At 42.2% G+C, this 18,142-nt stretch overlaps 1 protein-coding gene across 3 annotated transcripts in view; it reads right to left on the bottom strand.

The window, feature by feature from the left end:
• SLC25A16 (solute carrier family 25 member 16) overlaps nt 1-8,922 on the bottom strand; it is a 33,020-nt gene extending 24,098 nt beyond the window's left edge. For all 3 annotated transcript variants that reach the window (XM_082855145.1, XM_082855143.1, XM_082855144.1), the window contains exons 1-2: nt 8,705-8,922; nt 3,844-3,936 (exon numbers count right to left, since the gene is read on the bottom strand). In XM_082855145.1, the coding sequence (XP_082711271.1) occupies nt 3,844-3,936; nt 8,705-8,825 (214 nt within the window). In that variant the 5' untranslated portion in view covers nt 8,826-8,922. The remainder of the gene's footprint in view (nt 1-3,843; nt 3,937-8,704) is intronic.
• Nucleotides 8,923-18,142: the final 9,220 nt, after the last annotated feature.

The following is an 18,142-nucleotide window of genomic DNA, read 5'->3' as shown; positions in this document are numbered from 1 at the left end:
CTATTTGGGTTGTTCCCTGCTGGCCTAGTAGTTAGGATTCCAGGCTTTCACTGCTGTGGTCCGGGGTCAATCCCTGGTCAGGGAACTGAGATGTCGCAAGCCACGTAGCGTGGCCAGGGGGAAAAAAAAGTAGAATTCTACTATATATATATATATATATATATATACACACACACACACACACACATGTACAGCTATATGTATAATATAAAGTTCTTCCAAAATACATGAATAATACAACTAAATATATTCACCCCTCCCTAAAAAAAATTCTATCAAAGACATCCTCTTGCTGGAAGAGAAGAGTAATGATAAGCTCAGTTTAATTTTATTTAAATGTGTTTGTAATAATTTAAGGGTAATCAAACTTAGAACAGTGGCCACCTAGCAGGAACAGGAAGGCTAATGATGAGAGAGAGTACAGAGGAGGTTTCAACTGTACTGATGATGTTTATTTCTGAAGTTCTGTGCAGCTCCCCATATGTTTATTATATTATTCTCTAAAACTCTTTGATTGTTACAAATATTTAAAGAGAAATCATTAGTAGAAGTGAAATAAAGTTATTTCAAAATAAGGAAATCCAGGGACTTCCGTGGTGGTCCAGTGGTTAAGCCTGCGCTTCCAGTGCAGGGGAGCACAGGTTCAATCCCTGGGCGGGGGGGCGGGAACTAGGATCCCACATGCCGTGGGGCCAATAAATAAATGAAATTTTTTTTTAAAAAAAAGGAAATCCAGGAAACAAGGAGCAGGGGAGGGTGGCTGGGGAGGATACAAGAAAAGCACAATGAACAGAAAACATAAATCTATGATTGAAAAAAAAACTAAAAGATATAAATCCGGGACTTCCTTGGTGGTCCAGTGGTAAAGAATCTGCCTTCCAGTGAGGGGACACGGGTTCGATACCTGGTTGGGGAACTAAGATCCCACATGCTGCGGGGCAACTATGCCCGTGTGCTACAACAAAAGAACCCACAACGAAGATCCCGTATGTCGCAACTAAGACCTGACACAGCGAAAAGTAAATAAATAAAATTTAAAAATATTTTTTAAAAAAAGATATAAATCCTTCCATTAAAAGCCAAACTCTCAAATTCTGTTAAAAGGCAATGCCTAACCAAATGCTTTTCACAAAAATCTCACCTAAAACAATAACACAGAAAGACAGAGGAAGACTGAATGTTGAATGTTTTCAAATGGCATTTAAATATCCATTGAGATAATCACGTTATTTTTCTCCTTCAACCTATAGTCTACTATTTTTACTTTGGGAAATTGAGATTTTCTTTATGGCGTAACACTGAACCAAGTTTTGCATGTGTTACAAGCATATTTGGAAAGAATATGTATTCTCTGCAGGGTGCAAAGTCCTCTTGTCTATGTTATATCAAGCTTGTGTGTTATTTAGATCCTTTTCTGTATCTTTATTTTGTCAAGATAGGATTACAAGGAATTAACAGTTGGTAAAATATAAGCATATGCTTGTGTATATATACATAAGCTCTGAAGGAAAAGGGAAGAAAACTGTAAATGCTTGATTCTAACGAGGGGACAAGGAGAAAGACGTTTGCTTTTGCACTTTTTGAATTATGAACTTGTGAAAATATTACACATTCAAAAAATAAAATGTAAAAATAACAAAATTTAAAGGATTTTTAAAGAATCTTATTATGATTCAGCTACCTATTTTTATATCACATTGACTGTAAAAAGTTAAATGGAGGTCGAAGATTTTTAATATACTACAGGAAAAAATTCTTTACACTCGGTGCAAATTGCGGAAGAAGAAATTCTAATTATACCCCTTCCTTTTCATTTGGCCACAATAATTTTGATTCAAAATAAAAAGTAGTTTTTGATGCCTTGGAAATAACGCCATACACTTTTTAAAAGAAGCTAAAGTACAAATTTTATTCAATAGCATACCTTTATCATCTTTAATTTGACTGTGAAAAATCATGTTTTTAAATTTAAGCAAAACTGAAAAACTATCTTATGCATGTAAAAAGGGAGGCACCTAGAATAAAATGCCCAACAATATTTTTAAAATAAATTAATAAGCCACTAATACTTTTCTTTTGGCTTGTATATTTTAAAGATACATGAAACTCCATACACTACACCAATAGTTCATTGCTGCACTACAGGAATTCTGTTTCAAATTCTGCATGCCTTGTAGGGTACACTGTAACCCGTGGCATGCAGCCCTGTAGAGCGTGAAATCTAATGTGAATATGTAAACTAATGATTACAAATCAGGAAACAAAACAACATACATCAGCATGGGGAGAAGTTTAAAAGAATAAAACAATACTGCTCAGACATTCATATGCTGGGTCACTGTCAAACACCACGAGATATTGGGTAATATAATTCATCTCCTTTTCACCCTCAATTTAGACTACAAAAGAAAATCATTTCCTTCCTTTCCAGTTTTATATAATCTCTCAATAAGTTCAAAGGTCTGATTCTTTCTATACATGAGCAGTACACTGAGAAGATATAGAATTCATTTCTAGATACAAAGATATTAGCAAAATTTTTCTTTCAATTTACAGAACAGACTTTGTATTAAAAATATTGACAGGAAAATGAGACACGATAAATATAAAATCACATTTTAAAAACCCAATTGTTAAAATAATTGACTCTTATTCACTCTGTTAAATATCTTTCTTAAAAATGATGCATAGATCATGCAGAGCACACATCATTCCCATTACTGAAGCATGAAACTGTAAAGCAATGGAGTAGTATGAGTTAGTTGCCTTGACCTAACTTCTTTCTTGGTCTCTATTCACATTAAATTTATTCTTTTAAATCTTCTTCCCTCTAATTGAAAATTTAATATATGTTTAACATGTATTATAAATTAGCTTAGAGGAAAAAAATTACCTATAATCTCACCACTGAAAATTAACCACTTAATGTTCATATTTCTTCTTCTAGCCTTTTGTCTAAACACATTTACTTAGATAAAATGCAATATGATTAAACCATTTGCAACATTTTTTCATTTAACTAATATATTATGAACATTCTTCCAGTCAATTAATATTCTTTTACAATTTTTTATGATTGCAAAATAGTCTATAATATGGACTTTTTTATTTAACTTAGCCAATTCCCTATTAAACATTTTGGTTGGCTCTTTTTTTTTTTAACCAACATAAATAATGCTTTCATTCTTGTATATACATATTTGAGCACATTTCTGATTACTTGCTTGAAACAACCTCCTAGAACTAGAATTGCAAGGCCAAAGAATATGTATCTTTTCAAGACTTTTGATGCATATCACCAAAATGCCCTCCAAAAAGGCTATAAAAAATCCTTACTCCCACCAATGATATATCAGAGTGTCCATGTTAATTATAATAGCTGGTTTTTATGTTTACAAGGAACAACTAAGGGCTCGATATTTTTTTAACAATGCAAGTTTATACTAATTGCATTGGATTCTGCTTGCCCTAAGATATCTATAACACATGCTTAAGTGTTTAAAGGAATAAACCTTATCTCTATCACTAGTTTTTTTTAAATCAAGCTGAGCTATTATGTGTGTCCATTAAGGATGTGATTTGTTAATCTCAATAAACAAATATGTAGTACTTACTTCAATGATTCAAAGATTTTAGAGTACATTAGTACCCTAAAATGATAAACATATATAACCACTATTGCAAATGAAACGATTAAAATAGCTAAGAGATACATCCCTTGTAAAATCTGCCTCCAAACTCGAACTCCCTTTTGTGTCCTCTTTCCACTATAATTCACAACTAGAAACGAAGACAGCAGATGGATAACATTTTCATTTTTCTCTTTAGCATCAATTAACTCACCCAAGTGTTTGTAATGGTGATTGTGAGCTTGTAATAAAACTTTCACTCGATCCAAAGGAGCAACTGTTGTTTTGGCACAGCATCCAGCAATACCTAAAAAATTTGAAAAGATCAGGAAGAAATTCCATATCATTTCTTTCCAGATGGAAATCATTATTTAGAGGCTAGCATACCCTCTAATCTCTAATTTGATCTCCATGGGTAGAACTGCCCAGTAGCAGGGATATGTAGATGATGGGCCCCCATTCTCTACAATTTAATTATTGAGCATGTCAGACTTAATAAGTTTGAAGAGTGTAAATCTGCCCCCTAATTCCTGATGAACATTGGAATCTTGCTAAATGTGGTTATGCAGACAGACACTTGGAGGGATTTACCCACCTATAAGCCTCTGTTTGAAATAACATCTTCGTCTTCTGGATGACTTCTCATTGAAATAATCAAATTTCACCCGTAAAATTCAGTCATTCATTTATCCACTCAGCAATTATGTATTTGGTCCCTACCACATGCCACTGTGCAGACATGTGGATGATGGTGAAGTGCATACATGGGCTTTAGCATAAATCAGAATCCAGGTGAGCCCTAATAGCTTGGCATGCTTCTAAGGTGACAGTATATAAAGATTTTTTGCTACAGACTGTTTGTGTCCCCCCAAAATTCATACGTTGAAAACTAATTCCTAGTGATGGTATTTAGAGGTGGAGGTGGTATTAGAGGAGGTGATTAGGACCCTCATGAACGGAATTAATGCCCTTATAAAAGAGGCCCCAGAGGGACTTCCCTGGAGGTCCAGTGGTTAAGGCTCTGTGCTTCCACTGCAGGGGGGCACAGGTTCAATCCCTGGTCGGGGAACTAGGATTCCGCAGGCTGTACGGCCAAGAAAAAAAAGAGGCCCCAGAGAGATCCCTGGCCCCTTCCACCATGTAGAAACACCAGCTATGAGAAAGCAGGTCCTCCCCAGATATTTGCTGGCACCATGACCTTGGACTTCCCAGTTTCCAGAACTATGAGAAAGAAGTTTGTTGTTTATAAGTCACCCAGATTACAGTATTTTTGTTATAGTAGCCTGAACCATCTAAGACACTTCTGTAAGGTACCTTACATGTAGTAAGCACTCAACCAAATGAGTTGTTACTATTATAAAAAGGTGGACAAAAAAGTCCTTGGTGTCTTTTTTATGGTTATGTTAAGCTCTTCATCATTGCATATTTGTTAAGGAAGGTACAAGAGGACTGGGATATTGTCAGTCTCTTTACTACTGCATCCCCAGAGACCAGTTCAGGGCCTGGCACCTAACAGGTACTCAATACCTGTTTACTGAATGAATGAAGAGTCTTACTTTACAAACTTTTAAAAATATAAGACAAAATCACTCAAAATCCATACACATTTACTTAATAGCTCAGCATGTAACTGATGCTAAAATGCATATTCTGAAATACCCAAAAATAAAATGCCTATTTGTACTCAAATATTAAATCCACATATAAGTTTCTATATCAAGCTTCTCTTATCTGAACTAATGGAAATAACAGTCATGGCTACTCAAAATTGAGAATAAGCTAAAAATAATTTTCATTCGGTATATTTGGTTTCAGAATAGGTTTTTATATAATTATCTTCCCATTCATTATGAAATAACCACATAAAAATTATTTAGAAACTGTTGAATAAGTAGTTTCTTTTAACAATATCTTTACTTGCTTATCACACCACTTTATAGCTCAATTAATCATCACAAAAGTCCACTGAGTAAGGTCAAGTAGCCTTTATCTTCATTTTGAACAGCTGAACTTAAGATATTTGCCAAAGACGATGTCCCTGGCGGCACAGTGGTTAAGAATCCGCCTGCCAATGCACGAGACACGGGTTCAAGCCCTGGTCCGGGAATATCCTGCATGCTGCGGAGCAGCTAAGACCGTGTGCCACAACTACTGAGCCTGCGCTCTGGAGCCCACAAGCCACAACTACTGAACCTGCATGCCGCAACTACTGAAGCCCGTACGCCTAGAGCCAGTGCTCCTCAACAAGAGAAGCCACGGCAATGAGAAGACTGCGTACCACAACGAAGAGTAGCCCCCCGCTCACGGCAACTAGAGAAAGCCTGCGTGCGGCAATGAAGACCCAATACAGCCAAAAATAAATTAATTAATTTATTTTTTAAAAAAAGATTTGCCAAAGACCACTGCTAATCACCAATAAAAAACACGTATGGGTCTTCCCTGGTGGCACAGTGGCTTAAAGTCCGCCTGCCGATGCAGGGGTCACGGGTTCGTGTCCTGGTCCGGGAAGATCCCACATGCCGCGGAGCGGCTGGGCCCGTGAGCCATGGCCACTGAGCCTGCGCGTCCAGAGCCTGTGCTCCGCAACGGTAGAGGCCGTGGCAGTGAGAGGCCCACGTACCGCGGGGGGGGGGGGGGGGGGGGGGGGGGGGGAAGAATCAGGTTAAAAACATATATGGTGTGGCTTCCCTGGTGGCGCAGTGGTCTGCCTGCTAATGCAGGGGACACGGGTTCGAGCCCTGGTCTGGGAGGATCCCACATGCCGCGGAGCGACTAAGCCCGTGCGCCACAACTACTGAGCCTGCGCGACTGGAGCCTGTGCTCCGCAACAAGAGAGGCCGTGATAGTGAGAGGCCCGTGCACTGCGATGAAGAGTGGCCCCCGCTTGACACAACTAGAGAGAGCCCTCGCACAGAAACGAAGACCCAACACAGCAAAAATTAATTAATTAATTAATAAAAAAACAACAAAAAAAACAAGAAAAAACACGTATGGTTTCCTTTGTACCCGGTACTAGGCTAAGAGAGTCAACTGCAGGCACTATGCCAAGGCTTTTACAGGTCCTTTCTCATTTAATCATTACAATTACATTCTGAGGTAGGTACTCTATTTTCCCATTTAAAGGATGGGGAAACTGAGGCAAAGGGAGGTTCAGTAACTTGCCCAATGGTATTTTCTCATATCACTTGGACCAGGAGCGCCTATAATGGTTATAAAAATCTGTGAGCAACTTTTTTTTTTCCTTCCCATTTCAATGACAACTTCATCCTTTCAGCTGCTCAAACCAAAATAAGTCCCCATTGACTTCTCTTCTTTACCCATATCTAATCTGTCAGAAAATCATTTATTCTATCTATATCCAGATTATCACAATTTTTCACCACCTCCCCTGCTACTAACCTGATCCAAGCCACCATCATCTATCATCTGAATTACTGCAAGAACCACCAAATGGGTCTCCCTGCTTCCACATTTACATGCCTGCAGTTATTCTCCACAGAGCAGCCCAAGTAATCCTTTGGAAACATGTCATATCATGTCACTTCTCTACTAAAGACTTGCAATGGCTCCCTACTTCACTCCAAGTAAAAGTTAGAATCTTTACAGTGGTTTACAAGACCCTTCATTTCCTGTCCCCTTTAACTTTCTAACCTCCTTCCCCCATCAGCACCACCTGGCTCCAGCCACGCAGGTCTCACTGCTGTTCTTTGAACCGATAAGGTCCTCCCTGACTTTGAAGACTTTGCTTTAGCTTTTCTTCCCACCTGGAAGGCTCCTTCTTAGACATCAACTTGCTAAACTCCCTCATGTTTTCAAGTTTGCTCAAGTGTCATCCTCCCAATGAGACTTATCACGAATTATCCTATTTAATACTGTACCCACGTAGCCTCTACATTTCCTTGCCCCATTCTCCTTTTTACTTCTTCCCATTCCATTCGTCATGTTCTAATATACTATATAACTTATTTTTTCATTTTGCTTATCGCCTTTCTCACAACAAGTCCCCAACCAATGTAAACTCTAGGATCTTCGTTTTATTCCCTTATGTACACTGAGCATGTAGCAGACACTGAAATATTCCTTGTATAAATAAATGAATGACCTTTTTATCAGAAGAACAAAATAATTCTTAATACTATTGCAGCATACAGATATCTTTCTACAAGTCCTCATAATGTGGAATTTTAAAAATTCCCAGCCTTTACAAATAATTAAATGATGACAACCCAGACAGTCAACTACGAGAGGGTAGAGACTGAAACACCTCTTTATGGGAAAGCAGAAGAAATTTCTGAGAGACAACATGAAACTTCTGGCCCGACGGTCACAACAATAGCAGGGCTGGGGCTTCCCTGGTGGCGCAGTGGTTGAGAGTCTGCCTGCCGATGCAGGGGACACGGGTTCGTGCCCCGGTCCGGGAAGATCCCACATGCCGCGGAGCGGCTGGGCCCGTGAGCCGTGGCCGCTGAGCCTACGCGTCCGGAGCCTGTGCTCTGCAACAGGAGAGGCCACAACAGTGAGAGGCCCGCAAAAAAAAAAAAAAAAAAAAATAGTAGGTTTGTACCAGCTACCTGTCAAGTACCTGTGGCACAGTTTTCTAGAATCACCGGCACCAGCTTTGCTTGTAGACAGTTTTGCACAATTTCCCAGTCATCCTTAAAAAGCTGACCTCCCATGTTTGTTTTCTTTTAAGCAAACATCAAAATCCAATTCTACTCTCGGTCGTGCACAGTCTTTATAAAAGAAAGGAGTGCCCAGCATGTTGCACTGAAACCCTGACGTCCTTTAAGGGACTCCCCTCTTTTTCCTACTATCCAACCCTGAAGAACTGGTGCCTGGTTCAGCCCTTCCACGGCTCCAGCCGCTCCTCGACAGCTCGAGACCCTTCCTCCCCAGGATCCTGCTGTCATTAGTCAAGGGATTCTTAGAGGTTACAGCGGGTCCGGGCAAACACCTGGCAGGTCATTGGAGCAGCCAGAGTCCAAGAATGTTATCGCGGCCGCATACACCCGACCTGCCCCGGATCCCGCCCCAGCCACTCAGTGCGCGGCCAGGTTCTCCCGGCGGAAACCCACCTCCGGCCAGGAAGGAGCGCAGCCAGTAGAAATCTCTGCGGGCGGCTGGCCCTCCGGCTCCTGCCGCCTGCGGCATCGCGGGAGGTGGCTCGGCTGCTGCCAGGGCCGCCGCCGCCGCCATCAGGACCAGGGCCGCGTCGGGAGCTTTGGTCGCTAATTTATAACCCAAGCGCCCTAGCCATGGCCAGAGCAGGCAGTGACAGGGCACCGACCGCCGCACGGCGGGACGGAACACCACGGGCAGCGCGGCGCTGGCTGATGGCGTAGGCCAGGGGCGGGGCCTGGGTCAAGGCCCGAAGCGGGAGTCGCCGGGGCTGGACACCTCCCACTCTCACCAGCCTCGCACCACATCTCTACTTCTGGCCTTGCTGTGCAGGCGTCTTCTGTTACACGCGGAAGAAGGGAAGAACGGCCAGCGCGAAGGTCCTTCCAAAACCCACCACCTCAGAAAGCACTCCCCCGCCCATCAACCCATATTGATCATTGTTCGACATGTAACCGTCCATCGGGCTGCCTTCTGACCTTCCCAAAATGAACCCTTTCCAGAACCAACCTTTGGTTCCTCACTATTTCCAGGAACTTCTGAAATTGCACTCTCTCCCACCTGATCAGCTATACCTTCTCAGATCTTCTCGCTGAACCTCACATTCTGCCTCCCTAACCACCCCCCAACTAAGCTATTCCACCCCCAACCCCTCTGCCAAAGAAATAATTGCTAAAGCAAGTTCTTCTCTCTTTGGGGTGCTACGAATTACACAAATACTTCTGCCTTGCCAGGACTTTCTGAATCTGTGCTTTGTGCTTAGCTCTGAAATTCCAGAGCTCTACTCCCCACCAACTCCTAAACTCACAGGAACCTCCCAGTTTCTTCTCCCTGACCCCGCTGTATTACAAGACTATTTTTTTCAAACCACCCCTTACCCAGCACTATTCTCTTACTGTGCGTCCCTCATCACCTCCAACTTGAGCAAAATTCATACCTATTCTTTGTGACCAAAGTTGTTCTGAACTTTTATCCTCTTTTTCAGAAATTACCTATTATAATTTTCATTAATACTTACTCCAATCTTCCCTATTATTGACACTGGTCCCCACTTTCTCTTTCTATGGATATGCCTCTGCAAGATGTTTCTAGCCAACATTTATCATTAATGGTGAGTCCAGATTTCAAATTTATTTTTTCCCATGCTCCCAATATTCAATTTCTACCAGAAAATACAGACCCATATAATAATATCATTATTTATCATTTGCATGTCTAATGTGAAGAATTGAAAGCTCCCAAAAGTGGGGATGGTTGCACAACATTGTGAATGTAATTAATACTACTGAACTGTACACTTTAAAATGGTTAAAAGAGTAATTTTTTTTTTTTTTTTTGGCCGTGCGGCTTACGGAGTGACCAGGGATTGAACCCGTGCCCCCTGCAGTGGAAGTGCAGAGTCCTAACCACTGGACCGCCAGGGAATCCCTGAAGTATGTTTTATTACAACAAAAAAGTACAAGAAAAACCTCCCTAAGGTTTTTGTTTGTTTGTTTGTTTGTTTGTTTATTTTGGGCTGAGTTGGGTCTTCATTGCTGCCCACGGGCTTTATCTAGTTGTGGCGAGCAGGGGCTACTCTTTGCTGTGGTGCACGGACTTCTTGTTGCGGTGGCTTCTCTTGTTGCAGAGCTCAGGTTCTAGGCGCACGGGCTTCAGTAGTTGTGGCTCGTGGACTCAGTAGTTGTGGCTCGCAGGCTCTAGAGCACAGGCTCATAATTGTGGCACACGGGCTTAGTTGCTCCGCGGCATGTGGGATCTTACCAGACCAGGGCTCGAACCTGTGTCCCCTGCATTGGCAGGCAGATTCTTAACCACTGTGACACCAGTGAAGTCCCCAGGTTTTTTTTTATGTAACAAAAAAAAGACAAAGGTCTATGCTTTCATATTACATAACTAGCAAAGCTGTCCCAGCATCTAGTGCTCATGTGTATTTTTCCCCGTCCTGTAAGCTGTACTAGTATCTCTTCTAATCCATTTCCGTTTCAAATGAGATGCACCTTACAGATTTAATTTATCACGTAATGGCCCTCAACTGCAAAACTCAATCCAGACCTAGGATGGAAAGTTTATATACATGATAACTAACAAGTCTAGTGACTTAAACATCCAATTATTTCTTCTCTACTCAGCTGGTTACAACTAAGCTACTCAACCTACAGATGTTATTACACTCACTCTCAGAGATCTTACCCAACCTCAGAGTTTTAAATACATTTATATGTAGTCATTGGGATGACTGCTAATCTCCAGCCCTTCCCACCCACTCTCCAAATCTATTGATCCATATTTCCCACATCTCCACCTGTATACCTAACTGGCATCTATTTATCATATCCAAAACTAAATTCCTCATCTTCTTTCCCAAACATGCTACTCCTGCAACCTTTCCTCATTTCATTAAATCACAACTCCAACCTCAGTCCATAAACATTGAGTAATTTCCTAATTAATCTCCCTGCTTTCTCTTGCTTCCTACTTGCTGTTCCTAATATGGCAGCCAAAGCAATTCTTTAAAACCTAAAACAAATCTTGTCACACCTTATCCCCAAACCCTTCACTGGCTTCCCATATCACTTGGGGGAATTCTTAAAATGGTCTACTGGTTTCCTGTTATATCTCTGGCCTCAACTCCTAGAACTTCCTTCAGTCACACTGGCTTCTTTGTTCCTCATAAATACCTGGCATGATTCCCTCAGGGCCTCTGCACATGCTCTTCTTTCCACCTGTACTACTTTTCCCCTAGATATTCCATGTAACTTCCTCTTTCTATATCCTTCTTCAGGTTTTACACAAATGTAAGCTTCTCAAGGAGGCCTTTTCTGGCTGTAATATTTAAAATTACTACCCACTCCACCCTCACCCCTACCAAAACTCACTATCTCTTTTCTCTCCTTTAATTTTTTCCACAGAATTTACCAGTTCTTATAATATATATAAAATGTTTTTATTATTAGTTTTCCCCCACTAGAATGTAAGCTCCATGAAGGTAGGAATTATCTGTTTTGTTCATTTGATTTGACACTGAATAGATGATATACAATGGTGCCTCTACTTAAAGACCAAGTCTTTCTATGTGTGTCTTTCACTGCTAGAATATCTAGCAGCTAGTGGCCAGAGGCTAAAGAAATGGAGAAAAATGAATCCCTTTCCTCAATGAATGTACTATTTCATGGAATGAATGTGAACCTAATAGTTAAATAAATAACATACACAAATAAAAAGTAGGGATGCAGAAAACAGACCATGTTTGTCAGAGATCATCAGGGAAGGAGGTAATTGAACAGGCTTTTGACACAGCCAAGCATGGGCCAGGGCAAACACACATACATGTATACACATGCATGCACATATGCACACACACACACACACACACACACACACAAATAAGGAAACTCAGCTTGGTCAAAGAACAAAGAATTGTCCAGTTTGCCTGTCTTAAGATGCTTGACACCCTCTCCTTGACTCCCCAACACTTGTATGGCAGACCACTGACCAATAGCATTAGAGAAATAGGTCAAGGTTATATCATGAACAGTTTCAATCTTGGGCTAAAGAGTTTAGACTTAATTTAGTGGCTAATAAGAAACTGGTGACAGCTATGTTTTAGAAGAATTAATCTGGGAGAGATGAATACAATAATTGGGAAGACAGTCACTGACAGATCTGACAGTAAAGAAGCCAGTTAGGAAGCTTTTGCAATAATCTAGGCAAGAGAGTTGATGAGAGCATGAAAATATAATCAGAAAGAAAATGGATGGAGGAGATAGCACCTCTGGGCTTGCTAAGGAATTAAATATGGAAGGCAAGGAATAGGATAAGTCAAAACTAATGCAAAGTTTTTTGCTAGGGTGGTTAAAAGACTTGATGGACCATTAACAGAAGAGGGAAAACAGAAAGAGGGACTGGTTTGGGACTTCCCTGGTGGCACAGTGGTTGAGAATCTGCCTGCAAATGCAGGGGACACGGGTTTGAGCCCTGGTCCAGGACGATCCCACATGCCATGGAGCAACTAAGCCCGTGCGCCACAATTACTGAAGCCTGTGCACCTAGAGCCTGAGCTCTGCAACAAGAGAAGCCCACGCACCACAACGAAGAGTAGCCCCTGCTCACCGCAACCAGAGAAAGCCTGCGCGCAGTAACGAAGACCCAACACAGCCATAAATAAATAAATAGATAGATAGATAGATAGATAGATAGATTTAGAAAGAGAGACTGGTTTAAGGCATAGAAAGGGGATGGAAATGTTGGCACAAACTGTAAAGATGAAAATATACAGAATACCAAAGGACAAAGGTTTGGCAAAGGTTTTTGTTTTTGTTTTTTGTGGATCTTTTTTTTTTTTTTTTTGTGGTATGCAGGCCTCTCACTGTTGTGGCCTCTCCCCTTGCGGAGCACAGGTTCCAGACGCGCAGGCCCAGCAACCATGGTTTACGGGGCCAACCGCTCTGCGGCATGTGGGATCTTCCCGGACCAGGGCACGAACCCATGTCCCCTGCATTGGCAGGCGGACTCTCAACCACTGCGCCACCAGAGAAGCCCTTGTGGATCATTTTTAAAGTCCGTATTGAAGGGACTTCCCTGGTGGCACAGTGGTTAAAAATCCACCTGCCAGTGCAGGGGACACAGGTTCACAGGCTCTAGAGCGCAGGCTCAGTGGTTGTGGCGCACGCCTTAGTTGCTCTGCGGCATGTGGGATCTTGCCAGACCAGGGCTCGAACCCATGTCTCCTGCATTGGCAAGCAGATTCTTAACCACTGTGCCACCAGGGAAGCCCCTGCTTCTGTTTTATGTTTTGGCTTTTTGGCCATGAGGCATGTGGGATCTTGGCTCTCTGACCAGGGATTGAACCCGCACCCCCTGCAGTGGAAGGCGAAGTCTTAACCACTGGACCACCAGGGATGTCCCAGGCAGTTTTTCTTTAAATATGGGCAATACATGAATACCATATAGACTGGATATAGCAATAACTACCTAAAAAGCCTTCTTTGGGGTCTTCCCTGGCAATCCAGTGGTTAAGACTCCACACTCCTGATGCAGAGGGCACAGGTTCTATCCCTGGTAGGGGAACTAAGATCCCTTATGCCGTAGGGCGCAGCTTAAATAAATAAATAAATGTAAAAAGCCTTCTTTGAAAGCTTCACCCAACCCCACACATACCCCGACGTTTCATGAAACAGGGATAAATCAATGTGCCTTTTATTATTATTATTACTATTGGTTTTCGAGGTAGAAAAGTCTTTTATTATATTAGTCAGGCCCCATCTGGCCTGGCCTAGACCTGGGCCCAGGAATAGCTGAGAAGAGCCTGTCCCCCTCCCTACTACTCAAGCTTCTCTTTGTCCTGCTGCTTCTCCTCCTCCAGCACCAGGGTTCGTTCTCGCTCTTTCACCAGCTGGACACCACAGTAGGTGAGAAACAGGATGGCCAGTGTGGTCTGGGGGAACCCTGTGAGTAGCAGGCACTGGGCGACCAGCTCTGTGAACTCAAGGCTGCTCAGGCTTACAAGGTTGTACATGATGATGGCCCAGAAGTTCATGGCCCCAAAGATGGCTGAGACCCTGCGGGATATCTGCTCCCACACAGAGGCCTCAGTTTGCGCTAGGGACCCCCACTCTTCCAGTTTCTGTACCCAGAGCTCAAAGGTGAGGCCAAAGCAGTTAAGACATGACCACAGGTAGACATTATCACAAGGCCCAAGCCACAGAGTGGTGATGGCAAATGTGGCCACACTGGCCCCCAACTCTGGAATCACCGCAGAGTTGAGTAGGCTAGGCCAGCCGGGGACAAGGGGCTGTCCCTGCCTGGGGGGCATTACACCTTCCCCCCAACCCCCCCACTCTGACCTGGGCCTCCCAAAATCCAGGGGAGGCCCCATTTTAATAAACATTGTCATGGACCTTAGCTATCTTTATTTTACTTACTTACTTACTTATTTAGTTTTGGCCACACTGTGAGGCTTGCAGGATCTTAGTTTCCTGACCAGGGATCTAGCCCGTGCCCCCTGTAATGGAAGCCCAGAGTCCTAACCACTGGACCATCAGGGAATTTCCTTAGCTATCTTTAAGTTAGGCTAGGTAGTCTCTTTTAGACCACAGATCATTAATGTTTATTTACTTATATTTACCAGGAATAAGCATCATATATCACAGATGCCTTATAATTTAAATAATTTTGGAGTCATATGTAATTTATCTGATATATAACACATGATCTTTGCTCCTTTAGTAGCATTTGTACACTCTTTTATATGGTTAGATTTTTTTTTTTTTTTTTTTTTTTTGGCGGAGCTGCACAGCTTGCGGGATCTCAGTTTCCCAACCAGGGATTGAACCTGGGCCACGGCAGTGAAAGCCTGGAATCCTAACCCGTAGGCCACCAGGAAATTCCCTGATTTTTTTTTTAACTACTCTTTTTTTTCTTTTAATTTACTTATTTATTTATTTTTTGGCTGCATTGGGTCTTCATTGCTGTGCGTGGGCCTTCTCTAGATACAGCGAGCGGGGGCTACTCTTCATTGCGTGCGCGAGCTTCTCATTGCGGTGGCTTCTCTTGTTGCAGAGCACTGGCTCTAGGTGCGCGGTTTTCCGTAGTTGTGGCTCGCAGGCTCTAGAATGCAGGCTCAGTAGTTGTGGCACACGGGCTTAGTTGCTCCATGGCATATGGGATCTTCCCGGACCAGGGCTCAAACCCGTGTCCCCTGCATTGGCAGGCGGATTGTTAACCACTGAGCCACCAGGGAAGCCCCCTGATTTTTTTTTTAAAGCACACTTTGGTTATATTTTGACCTTAGGTAATTAGATCTTAAGAAATTGCATAAGATAAAGATGATTCTTATTATTTTTGACTCTAGAAATAATATTAGATATGCTTAAGTTGTGACATCAGCTTTCCATGACTAGTGTACAGTTGAAAAAGTTTGTGAACATGAGGTGAAGTTTAATCAGGAAAGCAGGGATTTTAGGAAACAGCTTCAGGTTTCTTTTTTACTACGGCATTAGTAATCTGGTATTCAAAAAATGAAAAGTGACATTTTTTAGTCAAATCTTTTTCTACAGTCCTCCAAAGCCGTACATTAAATTTCTAACAGAGTATAGCGAAAAAGAACAGAAACATTTGATGTCTGTTTCTCTACTTAGTAGGTAAGTGATCTTTTTTTCTAAATTTTATTTATTTTTTGGCTGCCTTGGACCTGCGTTGCTGCGCCTGGGCTTTCTCTAGTTGCAGTGAGCGGGGGCTACTCTTCATTGCGGTGCACCGGCTTCTCATTGCGGTGGCTTCTCTTGTTGTGGAGCACAGGCTCTAGGTGCACGGGCTTCAGTGGTTGCAGCACACAGGCTCAGTAGTTGTGGCTCGTGGGCTCTAGAGCACGAGCTCAGCAGTTGTGGCGCAGCACAGGCTTAGTTGCTCCGCAGTATGTGGGATCTTCCCGGACCAGGGCTCGAACCCGTGTCCCCTGCATTGGCAGGCGGATTCTTAACCACTGCTCCACCAGGAAAGTCCCGTAAGTGATCTTAAAGACAATACATACCTGATATACAGTTTCTAACCTGTAAAATATGGCTGATCCCCCAGATATGATATGGATATCAAATAAAATCATTTAGACAAAGGACCTACCACAGTGCACAACACATAATATGTGCTATATTCCTTTCACTTCCTCAGTATGTGCACCCCTAGACCTGCAGAACAGATCATTATTCATTCAATCCATACATATTTACTATCCACCTGCTGTGCGCCAGGTGTTATGTTAGATGGTCAAGCTATGAAAATAAGATAAAATTTCTACAAAGACTTTTGTAAGAGAGCAAGCAGTTACAAAAAAGTAAGTATAATTTGCCAGTATTTATCTAGTATTAGGGGTATGCATAGAGTACTACAAGGAACAAAGAGGGAAGAGACCAATTCTATTGGGGTGGGGTTGGGGGATGGAATTAAGAAAACCTAGAGAGTTGAGCTGAGCCTTGAAAAATGAGTAAGAGTTTTCTGAATATTTCAGAAGAGGAACTACATCATCTCAGTGTAGTTACAATTAGATATAGCAATGAACTGGAAATTATTTAGAGAACTGATCTAATTTATTTTTGTTGTTGTTCATCACGTATTTCTTGTACACGTGCTAGGCATCAAAGATACAATAGTAAATAAAAACTTGGTCCCTGCACTTCAGGGAGCTTATATTCTAGTGGGAAAGAGATCTTAATCAAGTAACCACAGAAATTTATGTAAAATTTAAACTAGAATAAGTACTTCGGGGAACTAAGTTCCCACATGCTGCACAGCGCGGCCAAAAAAAGACCATAAAACAGGGATTGACCTAAACCAGTTTAGAGAAGCCTTCCTTAAGGAAATGATGCTTGAACCCAAAGGTGAAGAATGCCTAGGGCTTAACTGAGGAAAGGAAAAAGAAAAAGCATTCCAGAAAAAAGAAACAGAGCTTATGGTGGAAGAGTTTGGTGTCTTCAAGGGTCCAATCACAACTTCGAATGCATTACCATGCTATGTCCTTCCAGGCTTCAGGCAGGTCACTCACATTGACAAATGTGTAAGACAATAGAGGGAGCTGCTAGACTGAAGAACTGTAAAGTGCTTGCTTTGCCTAAAATGAAACTTTTCTGCAAATGAAACTTACTGGTTTACAAGAGTGGAATTATTGGTTTGTAATTACAGAAGAAAGCCACTGAGGCTGGAGTGAGAAGAACTAGGATGTTTGTGATATAAGATGAGATAGAGAAATAGGTCAAGTCTTACAGCCACTAGCAGACTTATAGCCCGTGTAAGAGTCTTGACATTATCCTAAAGCAATATGAAGCCAGTATTAAGCTGTGGCTGACATGGTGAGGTGTGTATTTCAAAATGATCATTCTGCTCATGGCTTGGACAATGGAATAAGGACAAAAGTGGACGTGAGTACACTATTGCGAGACGTGGCAATTGGTCTAGAGTAAAGGCCATGGGAGTGGAGGGAAGTAGATGGATTCGAGACACACTGAAGTGATGAAATGGACAGAACTTGGTGATCGATTCAATTAGGGTGTGAGGAAGGGGAGATAAAGATAATTCCTAGGTTCCTGGTTTACATTACTGGATGGGGAATTCCCTGGCAGTCCAGTGGTTAGGACTCTGTGCTTCCACTGCAAGGGGCATGGGTTCGATCCCTGGTCAGGAAACTAAGATCCCACAAGCCACGTGGCATGGCCAAAAAGAAACCCACAAAAAACATGACTGGACGGACTCACTGAGGCAGGAATCACTGGAAGAGGGTCAGTTTGTTGTTGCTTTAGGGCAAAGTGGAAGGACAGGGGAGAAGATGAGTTGCATGGTTGGGACACACTGAGTATGCGGAGGCCTCAGAGACATCTAAGAGGAGATATTAAAGAGTAGAATATATA

The sequence above is a fragment of the Leucopleurus acutus genome, assembly GCF_964270905.1.
Source record: "Leucopleurus acutus genome assembly, chromosome: 14".
Classification (NCBI taxonomy): domain Eukaryota; kingdom Metazoa; phylum Chordata; class Mammalia; order Artiodactyla; family Delphinidae; genus Leucopleurus; species Leucopleurus acutus.
The sequence above is the reverse complement of the archived record's forward strand: the minus strand, read 5'-3'. Positions and strand labels throughout refer to the sequence as shown.